At 44.5% G+C, this 22,241-nt stretch overlaps 1 protein-coding gene across 1 annotated transcript in view; it reads right to left on the reverse strand.

Annotated features, from left to right (window-relative positions):
* The window catches only part of LOC137587704 (cadherin-12-like), an 81,226-nt gene that overhangs the window by 19,515 nt on the left and 39,470 nt on the right, over positions 1-22,241 (reverse strand). Inside the window, exons 3-6 of the mRNA XM_068304295.1 lie at positions 12,512-12,806; positions 10,128-10,247; positions 8,302-8,469; positions 6,252-6,439 (exon numbers count right to left, since the gene is read on the reverse strand). Of these exons, the coding sequence (XP_068160396.1) occupies positions 6,252-6,439; positions 8,302-8,469; positions 10,128-10,247; positions 12,512-12,806 (771 nt within the window). The remainder of the gene's footprint in view (positions 1-6,251; positions 6,440-8,301; positions 8,470-10,127; positions 10,248-12,511; positions 12,807-22,241) is intronic.

A 22,241-nucleotide genomic window follows, 5' to 3' on the forward strand; every position in this document is an offset into this window, starting at 1 on the left:
ATGTCGTTTGTTTGCGCTGAATGCAGGTATTACCCCGAAAAAGAGGCTGGAGATTAAAAGGAGGTGAAAAATACCGCAAATGTCGTTTAATCTCTGATATGCAGAGCAGCCTTAAATCCATTTAACCACAGTATTATATGTGTACAATACACTTTATGAATCATTAACGCTCTCTCTCGCCCCTGAGAGTAAATCAAAGCCACGGCAAACATGTCGGGAATAGCACGCGCTTCTAATTGCGGCCGTTTGCGAGCACTTGGTATTCCCGGGAACGCGGCGTCCGTTCGGGTAATTCCAGCAGATGACGTGACCTCTTGAACCCAAGTAGGACGGCACCCGTCATCCGATAGCATGTTTGGTATGTTCCTCAAGTTTAAAACGCTTTGATATCTTAGAAATGCCTCAGGGTGAGATTCTGGGATGCGTAATGAGGAATCGGTCAGGTTTTGACGTCTACGTCGAAACGCCTCCACGAAGAAGGCCGGAGAACTCGACCGCCAGCGAATCAGGGAGCACAATGAGCTCAGTGAAAAGCTTTCACACCCTAGAGAGCCATTCGATGCCCGTCTGAATACCATGAGGGCAACAACGCCAACACCATTGGTATCATCGGTTTTTGCGTCCTCACACTCCCGTAAACTCGCACCTCTACCCTTAAATTGGACGGGGTTAGCCTCAGGATGAGCTTCCATACTCTGGTTTAATCCACCCCACCCACGCCTCCCCCCCAGGTCACCGCAGAGACCTTTTGATCGACTCACACACAACCTCGTGACGCACACATGTGAAAACACTCCCGCTCCCCCCGCCTGGCTTGCTCGGCGAGGCGTCGCTCACCCGCGTCGGCCACCCGGACCTCCTGGTGTTCGGAGGATTGTTTTCCTTCTGCCCGCCTCTTTTGACTCCTTTCACACCGGGGACTAAAATAACCCATTTAGAACATCCAGCGCTATAATCAATCGATTATTCTCAGCTCCTGCTGGAGCTACCCATGCTATCCTCGATGCAACGATTCCTGGTACCATTCTTTCTCGGAAATGTCTGACCCTTCGCAAATAGTTTATTCTATTTAAATAATATTCAGATTCTAATTTCACTCAAAAGTCATTTTAAAAATGTGTACAATCGGATTAAATCAACATTTTGTTAGCTTTTGCGTCATTCCGTGAGCTTTAAACTCTCACGTTCATGTTTTTTTGGGGGGATTTCCAACCAAATATTTTTCGTGCCCCTGGGAGTCAAATTAAGAGTTCATTCATCGCTTCTCAGGACCGAGAAGCAGCAGCATCCTCTGAAACGATGCTCCATCCGCCCAGTAATGACATTTCTGAGAGGAATTAAACCGCAGTCGCTGCCTGACTTTTGAGATATTAAGTTCTTAATTGATGGCAGGAATGATGGAGAAGAATTGTTGCCTCCGAGCCGCCGACGGCTCCGGCTTTAGCGAACCCTGAATGAGGCCGCGTTGGAGTCGAGGCAATTAGAGGCATTTTGTTTTTCCCCCTCTTGATGACGAGCCTTTTTGTAAATGTCACGCTGAAAGCCTGAAATCACATGTATGTAATGCTTTTTTGGGGGGTTGGATTTGATCTTTTGATTGCGATACAACAGCTCGTGGGAGAAAATTCCCAGAATGCTTTGCAAACATAAGTAGAAATAGCATAAACGTCTTTTATCATCACTAATAACCAGCAGAAATGTTAGAAACTCAAAGGAACATCTGATATAAACTTTTATTTTACGTTTTTCAGCCACTTTTTCAGGAATCTGATTCGATTTAAATGAAGGGGCGGGGTTGAAAAGAGGAATTCTGATTGGACGATTTAAAAGCACGAACTCCAACAAACTGGATTACCTAAACATTTACACCATCGCTTGGCGAAGAATTTTACAACCGACGCCACAACAGAGGAGCTTTGGCGGCGTTAACATCCCAACAACGTTAAACTAGCAACGCACAACAGTCCAACCAAACAAACACAACACAGAAGTATTTTCCTTTATCCATAACTTCTTTTAAACCTTTTAAAACTTTATTAAGCCTGCGACGGCGGCGCAAATGTCGCTAGCGTTTCCGAACTCTTCCGACACAAAGTGTGTTTGAAGCCAGAGGCCGGCGCTGAATTCTCTTTATTCAATCCAAACCCAGTTTGTTCCCATCCTGTATTCAAATTTATCCCCTCCATGGCGGAGCCGGGGTAATATTCCAGCACGCCGTCGTAAAACAATATCGCTCCTTCGGGCGCCGAACGGCTAAAATTTCAATTAGGTGTGTCGGCCATCTTTCCCTTTTCCTCCCATGGGAGCGTAAATAAACATGCAAATGGACAAACAGCTTTTAATGTAAGTAAGAATTATTTCACCGCCATCACAGCTTGGGGGGGTTATCATCTCGTCGTGTGTGTGTGTGTGTGTGTGTGTGTGTGTGTGTCGGCGCACTTTTAATCTGCATGCTCTTTCATTTACACTATGTCACACACATTTCTCTGCACACATTTGTATGCAGGTTTCCTCGGCGGATTGATCTATTGTCTTTTATAATCCCCTGTTTTGCAGGAAGGATGTTCTAACCCCCTCTGTTCTCCACCCGCCCTCCCCCCTTATCCCCCCCCCATATCAGCAGTCCTGGAAACAGACGATCGTCCTTTGAACCCATTACTCAGCCTGATCCTCTTATCATAACCAAACCTTCCCAAGCCTCTAATTTGAGGTTTGCCAAACTCGGCGCACAATGTCGCTTTTCGTTTCTGCCCCCGCTGTGTTATTTCAATGCTGACGGGAGGGAAGGGAGGGAGGAGGGGGGTAGAAAGAGAAGGGGGAATCGTCCCCACACATTTTGCACACCTGTCTCCGGGGATCTTCCACCAATCTGAAACAAGACAAGACCGTGGGAGGGTTGGAATCCCGGGACCGCAGAGAACGACTCATCTCCACCTCCAGACTCCTCTAATATCGCCATCCTGGATGGAGGCACATGATTTTTTAGTCAATGACTCGCCTTTGTGCTGCAGATTACCTCACAGAAAGGAATACATCACAACCGACTTGTGGTCGGGTGGCGGAGCATCAACAATGCTAGCAAGGAGCGATGCCTCCTCAGCATCCGTACCAGGGCGTACATGATGTAAACACATAACCGCCTTCATTTAAATCATAATCGCCTCCTGTTATTCCATTACTGTCAATGAGAAGGTCAGCATAGCGTGATCTACAGCTCCGACTCGCAGGCAGACGAATCCCCAGTTTTTAGAGCTCAGGCATGGAATCAGTTTCTCATTCTGCTGCATTTTGGGTTTTTGTGTTTTCTTTTTTAAGGGGGGGGGGATCAAAGGATTGCACACCTTTAGTTGCCGGGGCGCGAACTAAAAATGCATCAGAAGGAAAAAAAAAGAAAAAAAAAACCCCACACAAATGGAGATTTTGCACCCCCCCGAGAGCATTTTGCATCAGAAAATGCCCTGAAAGGCATCAAAAAAATAACGTTTTATTTTTCTTACTCCTTAACGCTTTTTGCAATCTGGTGAAATATACGCCGCGTTCCTGAAACGATAGCGAGACAGGAGTAAACAGATGTTTGACGACTACCACACAAATATTTTGTTCAGGTGATTTTCGCACGGAAAGAAATTTAATGAGACCTACTTTTTCTGATCTTCCACAAGTTAATCCCCTCCTAATGTTCTGTTCAGTTTTGAGAAAGTTTCATGGACTAAAACTCTGTTTTTATTCCAGCTTGTGTGTCAAAACATGTGGAAAGCACTCATGGGGTTATTTAGAAATTAAATTACAATAAGACAGGATGGTGATCGTAGCTTTATTTTTAAACGCATGTTTTTAATTGTAGTTTTTATGCACTTTGGAAAGAAATAGACAAATTTCAGATATTTTTTTAAGTATCAAAAACTAAACTACATTTGAGGAAAATGGGGGGAAAAAACCCGAACTCCATGTAATCAATTTAAAATTCTGCAGCATTTTGCAGCATTTTTGCACAATTAACTTCTGAAACATCTTGCAATTTTGCACAATGGCCCAAATAATTTTATTTTTTATTTTTTATTTTTATATTCCACCATTTGCTCTGCTGTAATGAGAACTCACATTTTCCTGCTCTTCTGCACAAACTGGTGAGGTATTTTAACTCCATTCCTCCCGAGGGGAGCTTTTGCTGTCGTTCATCTCATTCCAGCATGAAATAATTGGTAACTTGCAAAAAGTTATGGTTTTAAAATAACTTCCTGGACACTTGAGAACTCACGGTAAAATAAAAAAAAAAAAGAAAATGAAGGAAAAGAAAGAGAAGTAATGCTTGAAAAAAAAAGAAAAGAAAAACCTTTGTGACATGACATTGTTCTCCTTTCCTGTATTGCGGGGCCGCGGCGACTGCATCCTGGGAGGAATCAAAGTGCAAAGATTTGTGAATTCACACCCAAAAAAAAAAAAAAAGCATCTGCTCTGCTTCGTGAGCGAGCGAGGGGCTGGGGGGTGGGGGGGGGCTGCCAACTTTCACATTTTCATCATCTGAAAGACTGGGAATGGCAGAGGTGATTGTCCTCCAGCTGTTCCCGTGACGACGCTACATGATGCATGGTGTATTTTAACAGCATCGCAAGGCGGCGTCGAGGAGGTGTGAGCGCTGGCACAGAAGCGCTAGCAGTTTGTAAACTGCACATTGCAGGAGTCTTGTTTACCAACCTGGCTACCAATGCTATTCCTGATGCTGAGGCGTAGCGGCGGACAGATTAGCGAGGCAAACAAACCCGACATCTGCGAGCTCGGGCGAGTAGTCGCTCTAATGGAAATTTCATTCACGCCATTACTTCTATTAATCTTTTTTTTTTTTTCTTGACGTAAAGGTGGTTCCTGGAATCCTCACCGAGACGCCGCTCACGGCTTTTGTTCTGCACCCATTAAACGCTTCCGCCCACCCACTGTCACCGAGTTGAATGCATCCCAACGCGTCCAGAGAGGAGGCAATAAAACACTCCTGCTGTCCAGGAACGATCCAGCATGTGGGTAGAAGAATGCATTTCTACTCAGGCTGCTGGGATTGACGGATCTGAAGTGGGCCGGCCTTGGAGACGGCGTCGAGGAGGGCAGACATTTACTTTTCAAGTTTTTTATCTGTACTAAAGTTGCAAGGCTCTTTAGCGGATTAACTCTTCGATCAAACATCTCAAAGTGTTTGTCGTACCTGGAGTTGGTTGCCGCCACGTGGTCAAACTTTTAAATTGGGTGCTTTAGCTCCGCGGCGCTAAGCGCGGCCAAAGTCCGTCGCCCCCCGCCCTCCCCTGCTGTGGGTCACCGAGCATCGGATGCTTTAATCCACTTATAAAGGAGAACATATGGCGAAATAAACGAGCCCTGACACGCTGAGTGAATGCTGTATATATATATAGCACAGGCTGGCAGGGGGGCTCCGGGGGCTCGGGCAGCAATGATGAGCTACAACCCGAACGCTTATTAGCATTTATTTTATTTTATATCCCAACAGTCGTCTCTTTTTTTGTTGAGTTGTGGCGGTTGGATCGGTTGTAAGAGGGCAGACTCGGACTGAAGTTACCCTAGAAGTGGAGTGGCAGAGTCGTAACGCCTCATTTAAGAGCCACAGGTTGAGCGATGCTGGATTTTTTTTTTTTTTCTACTTTAAGGGGCAGGAAAAGCCAATAGCCTCAATAAAAAAGCGCCTTGGTTTTACTGTGACTGATGATTAAAGGCTGTCCCGCTGATGAAGGAGACGCTGCAGCCGATGGCGAAGCTAATGGTTTCACCCATGGCTTGGAATTAGTTTTAATCCACTGGGAATCAAAGCGGGGTCACGCCGGAGGCAGCCGGTTTGAGGACTTTTGATTTTCGCTTGGGGGTGGGGGGTAAACTAACTGTCAGGTTTTTTTCTTTTTCTTCTTTCTTTTGCGGAATTTAAGACACCAAACAATGTCAAGTGCTAAATGCTAAAGCTATAAATGCTGAAATGAGACCACGCCTATTCTCTCTGAGATTAATGCTTTTTGTTGTGAGGATTTCCAAACAGGAGTATTATGATGCCACAATCCGACTGCCCTCTTCACGACTGTAAGCCCAGGAGGGGTCGGGATTATGACCCCCGAGACCTGAAGCCTCTTTGCAATCTGCTGCTAGTCCCTGTCCTGATTGGTCTGCCGTTTTAATGCAATAAAATCTGCAAGTGGATAGTCTCTGACTTCATCTCCACCCCGGTTGGCGAAGCTTCTCGTTCCTACGAGGCCACATACCCGTTTGAGGATGATGATGCCCTCCTGGTTGTGTTCGTTGGTGGTGATGTCAAACATAGCTCCCCCATCACCCGGCACGATGGTGTACTCCACCTCCGCGTTCTTCCCGATGTCCAAATCGTGGGCTTTGATTCTCCCGACGGCCGATCCCACGGAGGAGGACTCGGGGACTCTCAGGTGGAAGAAACCTGCGAACAAACCCAACAGCAGACTCTGCTCATTTATTCCCATCAGCCCATCTCATCGCCCGTCCTTCACGAGGTCTTAGACGCTCCCCAGGACGTCTGATCCACCCACAGACAAGCAGCTGTGTGAAGTCCGCCCGGTAGCTATAGGCGTGACATTATTCAGGTTTGACTTGTTTGGACATCAAGGCCCGCGCCGATCCTTGTAATTGGCCGACTCAACCCGTAAGATCAACAAACACGAGGAGAGCTCAGGGGCTCTGATGCTCCAACAAGAAGAATCACCGCCGAGGACTCGTCTAGAGATCCACAAACAAACCATTTGTGTTGACGGATTGTCGCCGACACCTGGAAAATAGGTGGAAATCGGCTCCCGCGTTTCCTTTTCAGCGCGCTGACTGTTTGATCAGTGGGATCCGTTTGAGCCGGAGAAATTAAAATTCACCAGAGCCGTGTAACTGTCAGGTATATACGCGGGAGTTTCCGGGATGATGTCACCTCCTAATATGCATCCATTGATGCGTTTTGCATCACATGTTGGTTTTTTTGGAATTGGGTTGGATTTCAATAATTACCAGTTCAGTCTTGGACTCTTTGTGAGACTCCAGCTCTGCTATGACATCACTGCTCATTTCTTATTCCTCAATCTCACTGCGGATCTGAGCTTTTTCTCTCCGTCTTGATCCCGGGATTGAGGAGCAGCAGCTGAGGGCATATGGATGAATCCATCTGCCGTAATTTCAATAAATAATAAAGCACTCCCAAGGACATGCATTCATTTCAAGTCATTTAAGGTTCGCGTCTTTTTGAAGGACGGGACAAGAAAGTTCCTTTTTCTTTTTTGTTCGTTCGTCCCGATGCCAAACCGGGGTGAGTCGGGGGTTAGCGCACAGCTGCTATGCGGCGCGCTCAGCGAAAAGCTTTGAGGGATAATTCAGCAAAGCCACATGTAGGTATATTCAATGCTGTTAGTCTTGCCGTTGCTGGCTTTTGCAGTCACAACCACATCTGGTGCATCAACCGGTGGGGGTGGGGATTGACAGTTAGCAAATATTTAATCCACGGTAACGAAGAATTCTGTTAAAGACAGACGCGGGATGAGACATTACTGATATCCGTGAGGTCCTCCAGCACATTTCTACCTGTGAGCCCTTCATGGATGGAAGGAGGTGGAACACAAAGGGAGGATTTGGGACGGGGGCGGAGGAGCCGCCGCCGTACTTGGCCCAAACCTCTGTGCTGCGACAGCATTATGGAAATATCATGGAGGAGCCTGACCATCTGACTGCTCTTTTTGGCATTCACAGGAGACCGCCGGGCGTCACGGTAACGCACGCATCCCTGCAGCAAGCATCTCCTCATACGTGTAAAGAAGCTTCCACGGATCAATGTGTTTACAGCAACAAGCTTTTTCCAGTTTTTTTTAATTTTTTTTATTTTTTCTCCTCTGGCTCGGCTTCGACCCGACCAACACTACAATCGAATTAATCTTTATTTCCCAGCAGCTTATTCAAAATACCAGATAAAACGCAGTGTTTAAATACACCGACTCAATCCCTGATGCGCCTCCATCATCAGCTCAGGCCTGATCTAAATATAGAAGGGCGCCCCCCACCCCCACCCCCCCCCCCACCCCCCCACCCCCCCCGCCAGCAGGATAACACCAATCCTGCTTTATTCGCCGCCAGGCGCCACAGTTGCAAACGCGCCAAATAATCAGGTAACTGTGACATTTAAGAATATATAATGGAGACTAATTACCAAGAGGGGGCGTAATGATTGCCCCCCTACATCAATATAGTCGTGGTTTTTATTTTGTTGTACCTGCACTGTTTAAGCAGGATTTAAATACCTTTAATACTCACTTTTGGAGAATCTGGGCGGATTATCGTTGACATCGCTCAGGCTGATATTGACGGTCGTGGTTCCGGCCAGGCCCCCCAATTGGCCCCCCATGTCCTTGGCCTGGATCAACACCTGGTACTGTTCCTTCACCTCCCGGTCCATGTTGGGCAAAGCCGTCTTTATAACTCCTGAAAGGAAAAAGCAGGAAAATGACAAAAAAGTCGGATGGGAATTTTTTTTGGGGGGGCACCAAGTGATCCATATGTCCTATTTCCCACCCCAGCGGTGGGAATCTGCGTGTGTGGCTCCAACCGGGGGATGAAATAGAGGTCATTTGGAACTGAAGACACTTGACATTCAATAGGGAGCTCTGGTGAAGCCATATAATGATTCATTTGAGGATCAGAGATCCTGAGATCAGAGAGCGTTTGTACTCCACATTAATAGCGAGGTCATCAGTAGGTTGTCGGGGGCTAAAAGGAAGCAGGAAGTATAAACGACTCCTCACTTTTCCCACCCTCGTAATCCACTTAATAACGACGCAGATTTTGATCCAGGAGTCAAAAATTTTTTTAAAAATCAAAGGATTTTATTTCCCGTTTTCTCGCCTGCTGCCCACTTTTTTGTTATTGTACCCCTCGTCGAAGTGTCTTTGGAGATAGCGGGACGCCCCACAGGTCACCCCTTGTTTTTAATAATTCAATTTTACCTGGCATTAGTTTGGAACGCAGCCCCAGTAAGGCGCTGCAATGAGCTGCATAATCAGCCGTGGATTGGAGTGTTTCTGTCTGTGTGATATGTTTAAATTTATTTATATGCTTTGAACTGGCCCAGATCAGCAGCCAGCATCAGCCCACTACTGGCAAACACTGCTCCTATGAAGGTATTTCAAATTTAGAGCAGTATTCTGCTGTAATGCCAATCTACTACCCTTTTACTTCCAATTTCAGTCCCAGGAAACCAGTAAAAAATTCAAGTATAGCACGATTAATGTGGAAATAAAGGAATTAAAGTAATAATCATGGCGTGTTCACACATTTAAAAGTTTATGCATTAAAATATGCAGAAGGTAATAACATATCTGTCATGATTTTCAGTGAAATAGCAAACGTTTTCTATCCTTTTTGGAGTATTTCTCGATAAACTGGGCCAGTTTGAGTCGGACGGCCAATCAATGTAGCATAGCATAGCATAGCATAGCTGTAGCATTGCGACACCAAGCAAGACTAGCAAGACACCCAGTAAACAGGAAGCTGTGGATGCAACTACTGAACTGTGCTACCAGCAAAGCCCCACAGCGATCGGAAAACGCCAACATCTTAGTCCATCCAGCTAGCGTAGCTCATTTTTTATCCCAAGCTAATGCGTAGCATCATTTCTCTGGTCTTCTTTAATCAAAACAAGGAGTTTTATCTTCTGATATATGTATTTTTTTGTACTTGTTGTTCCCACAGTGATGGCATTCTATTGGCTGAACATGCCTCTGTTTTATCTATGGAAGACTGTTGTAAACAGACACAGCATCAAGTCACAAGTTTTTATAGAACTTCCTTTGAAACAGATTAATTCTTGTCTCGTATTTCCATATTGTACGATCACATGAAACGCTTTAGCGCTCCCCGTGTTTCGTATTACCCCCTCTTTATTTAACACCTGTCACATAAGCTATTCACTGTCTTTATTGTCGCCTATGCATCCTTATGTAGCGTAGCCCAAGGGTCGTTGGCGGTGCTTGTTTTACTCTCGTGATATACGCTAGCACCGGCTGGCGCTACATCACCCACCGCTAATAACAAACATAAATATCATTCACCATCTTCTCTGGCCTCCCCATGCAGAACTTCACCTGTTTTAGGGTCCACGGAGAAGTATGGCTGGCCGTGGAGGATGCTGTACACCACCCTGGCGCTGTTTCCGTAGGTGGGGTCGTCCGCATCCGTTGCCGTCACCTGCGTCACGTACGTCCCTGCGGAGAAGAAGCGGAAGACCGATCGATTTAAGCCGTTTCCTCTGAAATCCATCAGTTGGTCAAACAACCTGGCCCGACACTAATGAATGATGGATCACCGCCGAGGAGGCTAAAGCCGATGCTAAGCAGTTTGACACCAATGTGGTGGAATGAGGAGGTGCAGGGAGGATACATGTGTTCTCCTGCTGTATGATTAGCATTTTCTAGCATTATTAAGTGGAATAGGGTAAAAAAAAAAAAAAAAGGGAAGAAATAAGCTCTTGTGTGACCATTCATTAAACAATGTGACCATTAACAAAGCAAAAGGCCGTGGCAGGAATCGCATTAGGGTGGCAGCGGTCCAGACTCCCGCAGTAACGAGGATGGAATAATTACGCGTTGGAGGTTTGGCTCATCCTCCTTAACTAACTGGCATTGAATGCACCACTTATCCTTATTTACTGTGCATTTAATTAAAAATCAAACCAAAGCTTCCTGTTTGAGAAGAACAGGATCACCTTGAGACTCCAACCTGCACCTAGCTATCTTAAAAAGCACGCTGTGTGGCGCTGGCCAGAATCACGGACGCAGAAATGGTGACCAAAGGGACGGAATTTGCATTCCGGTTAGGTCCTAGCAAGTAAAGAACCTCCCGCGGATGCTAACAAGCTTGAAACAGTAACTACGAGAGATTAGCATATCAATCCACCCAAACAAAGCCTCACAGTGGAGTTCATGAGCTCAGCATGGATAACCACTACGTATACAAGATAACACCACCGTGTAGATAATGCACCGACCCGTTCTCTCCTCAGAAGACCTGCATCTCCAGCAGATTATGTTGGAGGAAGTTGAAAAGCCTCTAGGTGCACCATGTGCACCTGCACATTTCCAGGCAATGTAAGCGCCAGCCTCCGCCCAAGGTGCGAGGCACTAAAGAAGGTGATTATATTCCGCTCACACACAAAGATGGTCGTGCAGCTTTGCTGCAGAACCATATGGAGAAACCTAAAGCAAATCAGGATTATTCATCTGAGCTTATTTGTCGAGCTTGTGGGCTTAGTTAGCTTCGTCTTGCTTGTTTCGTTGGAGGTTTTTTTTTTTTTTTACCATTTCCTGTTCTTTTGCTTTACACATCCTTTTCTTTTCTTGGGGTGCCCCAAGTTTCACCAACATCCATCAGATCTAGGACTTCTTCCTTTGGGTTTCCAGGATTACTCGCAGACATAACTTACTGCCCGTATTTGGACCTCGCCTTTGCCTCATCCCGATCAGACATCGGACTGTCTAACAGTCTTACAGTTTTGACCTTGGACTAGTTATTGGATTTTCAGAGTAAATCCCTGAACTGCACCTCGAGAGTCTTGGTCGAGTGTCTTGTGTGGATCCTCACTCTGCACTGCTGGAGGTGTGACGATATTAAAAATAAATCATTGACGTGACATCACAACCCAACGTAAGCCACTTATCAAGTGGATTAATTACATTCCTGAGGCCGGATCTCTAATACAAACATAAAATATGTTTATCTCAATCGCAGGCTGTTAAACGCGGAAATCCCAACTTTCATGTTTTGCTTAAATCTATTAACGTAGCAAATCTTATGTGCAAAACAAGCAGTAAAAGTCAGCCACAAGTTTATTTCATTGATGATTTGAGGATCCAGAGGTTTTATGGGTTGATTCATGCTGGGGGGTAAATTTCAGACACTCTCTGCCTCAGCTGCTCTAAGTTTGGCCATAATTTCTCAACTTTACGGACGTGACAGACTTCATTTCTGGAACCTCAAGTGCCCAACGTGTCCCTATGGGACCAAATGGCTTCTGATCGGTGGGTGGTGGGGCAGTTAAAGGGGAGAGCATTGGTCCAAAAATCATGTGAAATCATTGGTTATATCCAATCCATAATATTTCAGAGGAACACATTACCTAAGAGGAAAGGGAAGACGTTTCGCTTCATTTCACGCTAGTCCTGATCCTTTGTTTCCATGGTCACGCTAAAGCTTCTGTGGTTGTTAGCAGTTCCAGAACAGCGCCGCTTTCTACCCAGAGATTGCTGATTGAGGAGTTTTCGAGGGGCTTTGCTGCTGCTCACATCAAGAGGAACCCTTCTGCTAGTGAATTACCTTGATCTACTCTCCCTTGGGGGTACAGGGGGGTGAATAAAGGCAGTATTGTGAAAGAAACTCCAAGCCCAGAGAGAATAACCAGTTGTCTGAATTGTCAGGATCTATCGGGCTGAACAGCTCCGCCCCTCAGGTTCCATTCAGGAGGAAGACTTACCTACTGGTGACATCTCAGGGACGCTGGCCCGGTACGGCCCCTCCAGGAACTTTGGCTCATTGTCGTTGATGTCCTGAACCTTGATAACAAATTCCGACTCTGGCTCCAAGGGTCGATTGGTGATGATGTCGACAGCCTGGGCTCGTAGGGTGTAGTAAGGCTTCTCCTCCCTGTCGAGGCTCCTTAAGGCATGGATGTCCCCCGTCGTTTGGTCAATTGTGAAAATGGAGCCAGCCCCATCCCCTGAGAGAGTGTACTTCACAGCACTCTCCCCCTTATCGAGGTCGGTGTGCAGCTACAACACAAAAGAGATGGGGTGGGGGTAAAAAAGAGAGAAAGGTTGAGTGCAAACATTGGCAGAGATGATGATTCAATGAAAGCGCTGGGGAAGAGCTGTCACTGAACTCTATTTCACAAAAAAAAAAACAGTCGAGGAAAAGCGACTGAGCATCAGAGCCAAATTCATGTCGGTACAAAGATCTGCAAAACCCTTAAGTCATGAGAAAAATAAAATGATCGTACTTTCAGAATGTTCCACAGATTAATGAGGCTAAATCCCTCATAAATAATGTATTCTCCCAGTGCAATTATGCTGCAGTGATAGCTCTTCAAAACTCCATCTCTACCCAAGCGTGACTCAGGAAAACTTCTCCAACGCCAGATAAGAGGAGTCTTTTCTGAAGAAATTTCGCAAGCGGAAGCCGTAAATACCGCCTGACGCCGGTTGCCTTCACCTGACAGCGAAGGCCTGCGACCGCATGACAAAGCATCGCGTCTGCAGCGGCGGAACATCTCTGTTAATACGCATCCGAGGCCAAGGCCCGCTCTCTTTGTACAAGACAAACACATTCTGGGTCGGCGCTGGAGAGCTTATTGACATAGTTATGTTTGCCTTCCTGGGGAGATCAGCCACACAATTCAAAGCCCTTTAAATATTTATCCCTCCCGCAGAATGCTGTCCTCGCTACGCATAGATATGGATTTTTTGTGATTTTATTAATTGCCTTGAATTTACTATGGCATTGTTGAAGGGTAGAATTATTCCAGGGGTCAACAAGAGATGTTTTAAGAACTGCAAAACCTCTCTGCTCTGCTCCAATTCAGGAGTTTTGCATGTCATAAAGTAATAGAAAAATAAACCCAGCTACCTGTGAAGCCCTATTCTGAATTATAAGGCTGGTGTCTTCAGGAATCGGGTCCATATTGATCAATTCCCCACTCAGGTCTTTAATCCACATCTTTAAAGCGCTGGAAGGAGTTCATCCCTCCAGATCCAAACAGACTGAGATGTATGTCTTCTATTATTCCCCCCACCTTTTCCTAGCATAGCTGCTACACCCAAGCTAACGACTGAATCCATCCTGTTTCCGTCTCTTTATACCGTCATAGCCGTCATTTGCACACAGTTGTTTTCCTCCCCCACCAGAGGAAGTGAAATGTGAAAAAAACAAACAAAAAAAACCCCACCTCCAGATATCCAGATACAGCAAAAACACGCCGGGTGTAATTGGTGATTCGGTGCAGATTGCCCATTTTGCACATGCATGGCATGGCATTCTAATAACATCACCCATGGTGCATTATTCATCGCTATTCAAATGATCGAGGGGTATTTTTAGTGCGTTACCCCTTGTTGGGCGAGGTTCCAACATTTTATGCAACGAGCACAAAATCTGAAATGTAGATTATGTATTGTCCATGTAGACCGAAATTATGTGAGGATATGTTACGATTAGCCAGACTTGTATTTTCCATTTTTATTAGTAGGTGCAGGTGTTCCACGCGACAACACATTTATTTGTGCCACGATTGACCACAAGTAGGAAGGAAGAAGGTGTAGATTGGAACCTACAGCCTTCTGTCTGCGTGCTGGTGCTAAAAATACCCAAATATGTCTGTGGCATCACATTTGTAACTTGGGTTCATTAACACATCTCACAACAACAAAAAAAGAAGTGTTATCACATACTTTGGCAAACTCTAAATTTAATTAATGGTTCAAATGATGCTGTATTTTGAAAGAAAATCTTATGTGAAATAGTCATTTATTTAAACCAAAGGAAAAAAAAAGAAGTGAAAGCTTAATTTATAGTAGAAGTTCTTCCTTGGGAGGAAAAGCAGTGCTTAAGATGTATATTCCATAATTTCAGAGCCAAAAAGGGACAATTTAAGCATGAAAATATATTATTTTACTTATTCTGATTGGACTTGACATTGTAAGACTTGGAAATCACTTGATTTACAAATCCCAAATTCACAAAGTACAGCTTTACCTCACCCTACATTGTTAATCCAGGAGACAGGACGTAAATTGAATTATCGAAAATGCTCCCATTGTGGGACAAATTCAGGATTATTATATCTAGACTTAACTTGTGTTCAGGCTACACGGATGATAACCATTGTCAGTTATGGACTGGACTTTATTTATTTGGTCAGTACGAATTTATTTTGTACAAAAAAAAATAAAAATCTAAATTACAATTTGGCAATGTTTGCCATACATGGCGGAAGCTTTATTTATGAGTGATAAAATAAAAGCCTTTTAAGATAATAGAACAGAAATTATTATTAAGTTTGAGTCAAGTAGAATGACAAAATCTTGACTTTTATTTTTCCGTATATTTTATTTATTTAAAAAAAAATCTCCCTACAATCGAGAATGACGTCACTCTAAACGCGGAATCCGAGGTTTTCCTGCGCAGCGTTTTACAGGTTTAAAAACATGCATACATAAAATGCATTCATGCTGTTAACATATTAACTGAATGAAAAAAAGTTAATTCTTTATTGAAATGTATGAAAATTACAGAAATTCAGAAGTGAAATGGAGTTTTTTTTAACGTCTCTCCCCAGATGACCATATATGGACTTCCGCCTTGCGTTATTTTAGCCCAATTTTTGACACCTGGGAGTCAGGGTTCACAGGTCAACATGAAGATGGAGCCCCAGGATGAAACGGACCGCTGTCCGGACGGTTTGTTACTAAACTAAACGGAACGTCAACTCCACCTTTATAGTTTAATCCCACTTTAAACGAGTTGATGACGTTTCACCGCGCGCCAGCCAGCCTCGCGCCACCCGGAAGTACCTGTTCCAGTAACGAACACCTAACGGGACGCTGGGTCTGTAGTAATGATAATAACGGCATGAAGTGAGAATGGAACCCATGACTCCGCCAAGTGCTCGTGACGTCATCAGCGTGAAGGCAAGGTGTGTTTACTTATTATTTATTCTCGGGGGGGGGGCTGAGTGATAAACTGTTTACAGTGGAATTAAACTCGAGTGTCGGATTAGAGTTGGTTTTTTTTTTTTTTTTTTGTTAATTAAAATTTAGCTCAACATTTAATTAACTTCGACGCAAACAAACACTTGTTAATTCTGTTTTGTCATGTTTTTATTTAATGCAATGAAGCAGAAAACTTACAGAATTAAAAAAAAAAAGCCCCCCCCCCCAAAAAAAGAAGGCATTCCCCTTCTAATTATTCTGAACATATGTCATCCTCTCATTTGTGAACCCTGCTGCGTTGTTGCTGCTGCACCTTCTCAACTTCCTGTGTTTGGGTTTGGTTGCTATGGAAACAAGGGGATTTTTTTTTTTTTTTGGATGGATTTGCTAATAGATGGAATTATGGTCTGTCCTTTCAGGTTTCCTGGGGAGCGGAGTTATTGTGACGACAAAGGTAGGAGCTGATTGTGCTGCCTGTTGTGGTTGCATGTTTGCGCCCCGCTGCTGTTTATGCTGATGACGCCTGACTTTATTTGTGTTGATTGCTCTTTTTATACATTTGACGCCTTTTTGAAACAAATTGGGGGAAAACCTCTCCGAGCTGCGTTTTGGGGCTCAGATGAATTTGTCGTGTTTGTTGAAGGGCTTCTGTTACCTACTTCCTTTTTTATTGAAGGAGCGGGGTTGGTGCTTTGTGTTTGTGCCAAAGCGACAAAAAAAGTGATAACAGAGAAAAATGTCAGTGGTCAATTTTCAATCGGGCAATAAATGTTCACCAGAGGCCCTGCGGCGTGTTGTGTTGGAGTAAAATCTGTTGTTTCCTGACTGGGAAATGAAGGTCAGCAGCTCCACCGGGCTGCAGAGTTTGCTTTTCTAGGTCTTGAACTTTATTTTAGGGGCTTTAATGGATTTAACTTTCCTCCACGGTGCTGCTTTCTGCTTGGATTGAACCTAAATACTTCCTGTTTGAGTTGCTACCTTTGACCCTATTTTAGGATGTTTATTTTATGCACACTTTTTGGTCATTGAGACTGTTTTTTTAATTAAAGCATCCCTATCAAACAGCTCCATCGCTGAGATGGTGAGAAAGGAACGATAACGCAAAAAACACTAGAAAATGTGTTAACGCAGCAACGGCGGGAAACGTTTAGAATGCACAAATACAAGGTTGTGCATCGCTTTTAATGACACCCCCCCCCCATATAAAGGAAACGCACGGCGACGAGCCAGCCAACTACTTCCTGTCGGCCTTCAGAAGCGACGCTGCCCTCAGGTGCTCTCCGGAAACTTTTGCCGTCATCCTCTGTTTCCGTCAGATAGCGCCCCTTTTTCATTCATCATCAATCTGGTTTTGTATTGTTTTATAATCCTGTAATCTGTCGCAATCGTCTCACGCGGCATAATCTGTAAGGCGATGCGTCGACGACGGATGGAACGGCGTTTATCTCCTCCTTTCGGCGTGATGAGAGTTGTCAGTCATTTTTGCTGGTGGCGCCTCGGAGATCAGAGCGGCTGCAGGCCTGCTATCCGTCTCTGGTGACGCAACCCAGACAGGAAGTGCACACACACACACACACACACACACACACACACGGCTCCAACACCTGTGTTCCAATCCCACGTAAACCTGCAGCACCGCCGCGGTGATGCCATGTTCTCTTGGCGTTTTCGGCCGCGTTCCATTACAAGATGTTTGCCTTGGCTTCCGCTGCGGTGGACAAAAAAAATTCCAAGGACGTCTGAAAAGCAGGTAGCGCTGACTCAGCATTTTGATTACTCAGCGTTTTCCGCTCGTGTTGCGTTGCGTAATGCCGTTGAGGTGTTTGGACCGTCAGTCAAAGGAAAATCATCGAATAAATTGGTTTTTAAAAAAAAAAAAAAAAAAAGATTAATGCAGTTTTCTTTGACTGATTTATTTTCAGTGTCGTTCATTCACAACACCTGGACGTTCATTTAGAACCGCACAATTAAAGACGTAGACGAAAATGCAAGTGTTAAAAAAGGACAGCCACGTTTTTAAGTGAAAGTTGTTTGATATTAATTAAAAATTCCATTACGCCAACAATGCTAATCAGTATTAGAAAACGATTATTAATAGGGAGGCAGAACAATGGCTTGTTTGAAGCCACCAACAACGCCCCGCGGGCTCCAATCACAGCCTCCCATCCACACAAAGCACGAGGAAATAATGAGTCTCGACTAAAAAGAGGCACAAACTGTCTGCTCCTGACTTATTCTTTACAACACGTGATCCGTGAAAACAGAATCCGCGTTTGCAGAATTGAAATGATGCAAAAAAAAAAAAAAAAAATTGGAAGAAGAAAAATTTAGAAAAAAGAAACCCAGCAGGATGACAGAATGAAAGCCGCCTGGTAGAGACAAGCGCGATGACACGCACCCATAAGAGTGTCTTTACACTCCAGTTTTTCATGATAAGCATAATTAGCAAGATGCTCTGCACAGGCTAGTAGCCGACATGGCGGCTATAAAAAGAACCAGGTAGTGTGGGGAACAAGAATCAGAGTCCTTACCACCCAAAACTCACCATCTGTTTGAATAATTATGTTTGACTTGGGGATTTTTTTTGTTCTTCTGCGTCTCGGTTGATTGCTCAGTGTTCACAACTTTTCAAGATGCCAAGATGGAGTGCTAAGCGTTTCATATTTGGGACAGGATGTGTTTCCACGACTCTGTGAATGTTGTTGCTTTGCCTCATTACGTTACGATTTATAGACTTTTCTCGACGTATTCCAGGGGTGACTTGTTGTTTCAGGGTTTTAAACGTTTGGGGCGACGTCGGGCAGAAATATCACTCAGGTCAGATATTACTATCGACTGAAGTCTTGATAGAGAAAGCTGCAGGACGTTGCAGGCTGTGGGATGTTCACATACTTATGCTTTAGAGGGGAATTCCTGGCTCCGAGGAGCGTATTCCCCAGTTCTTTTTGATGATTTGCAGCAGGCGGCCTCCGATTGGCTGAACGGTAAACCAGCACATTGATTAATTTCAGTGATTTCAGAGCAGAATGTAACCAACCTCTGTGGAAAATGCTGTAATTGGATTTCTGCAAACGGGATAATACGGGTGCTCCTCAAGGAATGCATATGGGAGCCACAACTCTTCTGCATTGTTCCTGGAACGGCCCCCGAAGTCTGCACCAATGGGCATCGTTACAAAGGAGTGTATAAAGTGCTAAAGTTAAGATGCATTCGTTTGTCAGCAATTGTGTACGTCTGCAAAAACATCCCCCCATCTAAAAAAACCCCAAAATGAAGACATCTGTTTTGTCTTTTTAATTTTGCGTGAACACTTTTCTACTTCCCATCGACGTCTTGTTTCATTACAGGGATTCAAATGTTGCACAGACAAAAAAAACAAAACATTAATTATGCAATTAAAAGGTTCTTATCTGGACAAATGTGCGTGTTTGTCTCCTCTTCAGGGCCCTTTAGGTCGGATTCAGGCTGGCCGCATTTGAAAAACCCCACCCCAACGATAATCCAGGTTAAAAGACGGACTTGCATTCTGACTCCTTCTGTTATAAATCTGACTCACCTCTTTGCGAGACAGCTCCCATCCTCCCTTAAAGCCCCGCAAAGTCAATCTCAGCCAGGATCTGGCTTGTCTGGTCCAGAATGATGGAAGCTCAGACATGTTGGGGAAATATAGCGCCAATCACCCCGGCGAAACCAATGCTCAGAGCGCACATAGACGCTCGTAAGCAGCCGTTACATGAGGACAGGTGACGTGAAGAAACATACATGTTCATGTTTTTTTGTTTTTACCTTGTGCAAGGGAAACAAACTGGAAAATTGCTTTTGAATGAGTCACGCTAAACAATCATGGTGATTATTTTTGGCTTAATTGCGCTTTCGTACCGCATCGAGCGTCCCGGTGTGCATTATAATCCCGTCCCTTTGCCGGCGCCACAGGAGACCTGAAGGTGGATTTATTACACTTTGTGAATAATGTTTGCCTTATCCGTACTTAGTGTTGAGTTATGCCCCTAGCAGGATATTCACTCCGAATTTGTCCGATCAGGATTCATCCGTGCTGTTCATCAGTGGAGCCATCCTGTATCCTTTGGTGATTTGTGCGTATCCGTGGCCTCTTGCTGTCTTGCATCTATTTTTATGCTTCTATTCATTATCCGGGGACCAATCCACCCTTCAATCTCACAGCCCGTTCACACACCGTGCCGTCCAATGAGCACCGAGCTGACATACTGGCACTTGGTGGCTCGGAGTTAGCTCGCTGTCAGACTGGCGCTGTGTCATACCGCCGTTTGCGTGGTTGACTCCAAGTCGTGCTACTGATGGAAAGAAAACACTGTCAGAGCTGCCGGCTTATTATAGATGATCGATATTGGCTCGCCAGTCATTTCTTTGCCGCTGACAGCGCCGAGCTCGCTAACGTGCTCGTGTCATGCCTCAGTCAGGTAATGGGGATTGAGGGATAAAATGCACACGGGAGGCTACGCCGCTAGATATGTAACAGGAAACACTCACTGACGTGAGGAAGATGATGGGATATGGGATGTATCCACAGATTCAACCATGGGCGTGGGAAAGGTGTTCGTCCCTGACATCGTGTTCCAGATATGGTACCTGAAAAGGGGCTTCTCAAAAGTGGACATGACCAAAGACGATGACGTAACAGGTCTGCCCGTTTTGGACTAACTGGCCAGTAATGTGACACAAATCCTGAACGATAACGGAAAAACTTTTGGCTAGTAATAATTAGGGGTTAGGTTTTGGGATTTTGGCTAAAAACGTAATAATTAGGGGTTAGGTTTTGGGATTTTGGCTAAAAACGTAATAATTAGGGGTTAGGTTTTGGGATTTTGGCTAAAAATGTAATAATTAGGGGTTAGGTTTTGGGATTTTGGCTAAAAATGTAATAATTAGGGAATAGGTTTCGGGATTTTGGCTAATAACGTAATAATTAGGGTTACATTAAGGGTTCAAGAGTTTGTTTTTATTGGCCAGTTATTACGTTATTACATTTCAAAAACAGGCAAATTTGTTTCGTTATTAGCTGTTCTTATGTTTAATGGCTTTAATAGGTTGCTTATGGACCCCATGGGGTTGGACTTTGGCAGGAAAAGGGGTTCGCCCAGTTCTTCACAGTTCATGACTACTGCATGTTTTTGGTGGCTAAACTAAAGGTTCTATTTGTTTGTGATTCTTAGATAACTTTGATTGTCCTACCTTCATCATGAATGAATAAAAAAATCATCCATGGTTATATTTTACATACATTTTCTGACACATTAAAGTACATAAGATTGCTATTGATCCGGGAGACCGATTCCCTCTGCTCATATCACACTTGATTAAACAATAGAATGATATTGATACAACATAGAGAATGCAATTTTCTGCCCAGAATCATAACAATATTGCCTATCAATGTCAAGAAACAAATGGAAAATGTTGACCACTGTCGTAAGTGATACTGATTGGTGCATTAGCACGTCGTTTGGGAATGTGATCTGAGCCATTCGGGGAAAAAGTCCATTACCCACGAGGACAAAATATATGAAATGTATTGCTTTGTCAGCGTAGATGAATGGCGTCATTAGCTTTCATTTCAACTGTTCCTTTCCGAATTCCTCCTAACATTCATCATCAACATACTTTACAATCGTTGATGCCCGCCGCCTCTTTAACGCATTCTAACGAGCGGCTGATTTGCTGCCATGGCTTGGCGCATAATCTCCAGGAGAGCAATCCTTCCAAATTAACCTGCGTTTGACTTGGAATTTCTAGATTATCGGAGATGAGAGAATTTCATATTTTGACGTTTTACACACTTGTAGTCTTGATTTTAAATCCATGATATTAATCGTATTAGCACCAGACTCCAGGGTCACCTAGCATGCTCGCCATGTGCCACAATGGAGGTACCGCGGCGTCGAACAATTAGTTGGTGCATTAGATGTGCTTTATGGGAGTCATGGATGGATTGCTGCCTGGAACATTTGCTCAGGGTCTTTACATTCAGGCTTTGCTTAGCGGTAGGTCACCGACTAGACCTCTGCATACGGCGGTGCAAAGCAATCAAGTCGATGTTAATTAACTGTTGGTATCCAGTCAGTCCCGCTGAAGTATTTTACAGCACATCATCATCAATAGTCTGTAAACAGGTGTGCTGATGCTATTCATGCCTCTGCAGGCTCTCAGGCATTTCACAACTCACTCCAGAAGCATTTAAAGCCAACGGCGTTTAACGGTGCGGAACGCGCCATTGCTGGGAAGGCTGGTAAATTTCATGCGGTCAGTCAGATGATGGGATCTCCCTTTTTTTGTTGTGCTGGGGGTGATAAGTCTTGTTGAAAAGGTTTTTATGTCCTTCTTATGGGGCCCTCATTGAAAGATTAAATTGCAGGCTCTACATCGGTAATAAATCTCAGCCAGGTGTGGGGCGGGACCGGCAGGAAGAGCCATCAATAAAAAGATGGATGGTCATTTCTTGTCAGGCAGGAAGCAGGGGGGAAT

This window comes from Antennarius striatus, chromosome 20, assembly GCF_040054535.1.
Source record: "Antennarius striatus isolate MH-2024 chromosome 20, ASM4005453v1, whole genome shotgun sequence".
NCBI classification, from domain to species: domain Eukaryota; kingdom Metazoa; phylum Chordata; class Actinopteri; order Lophiiformes; family Antennariidae; genus Antennarius; species Antennarius striatus.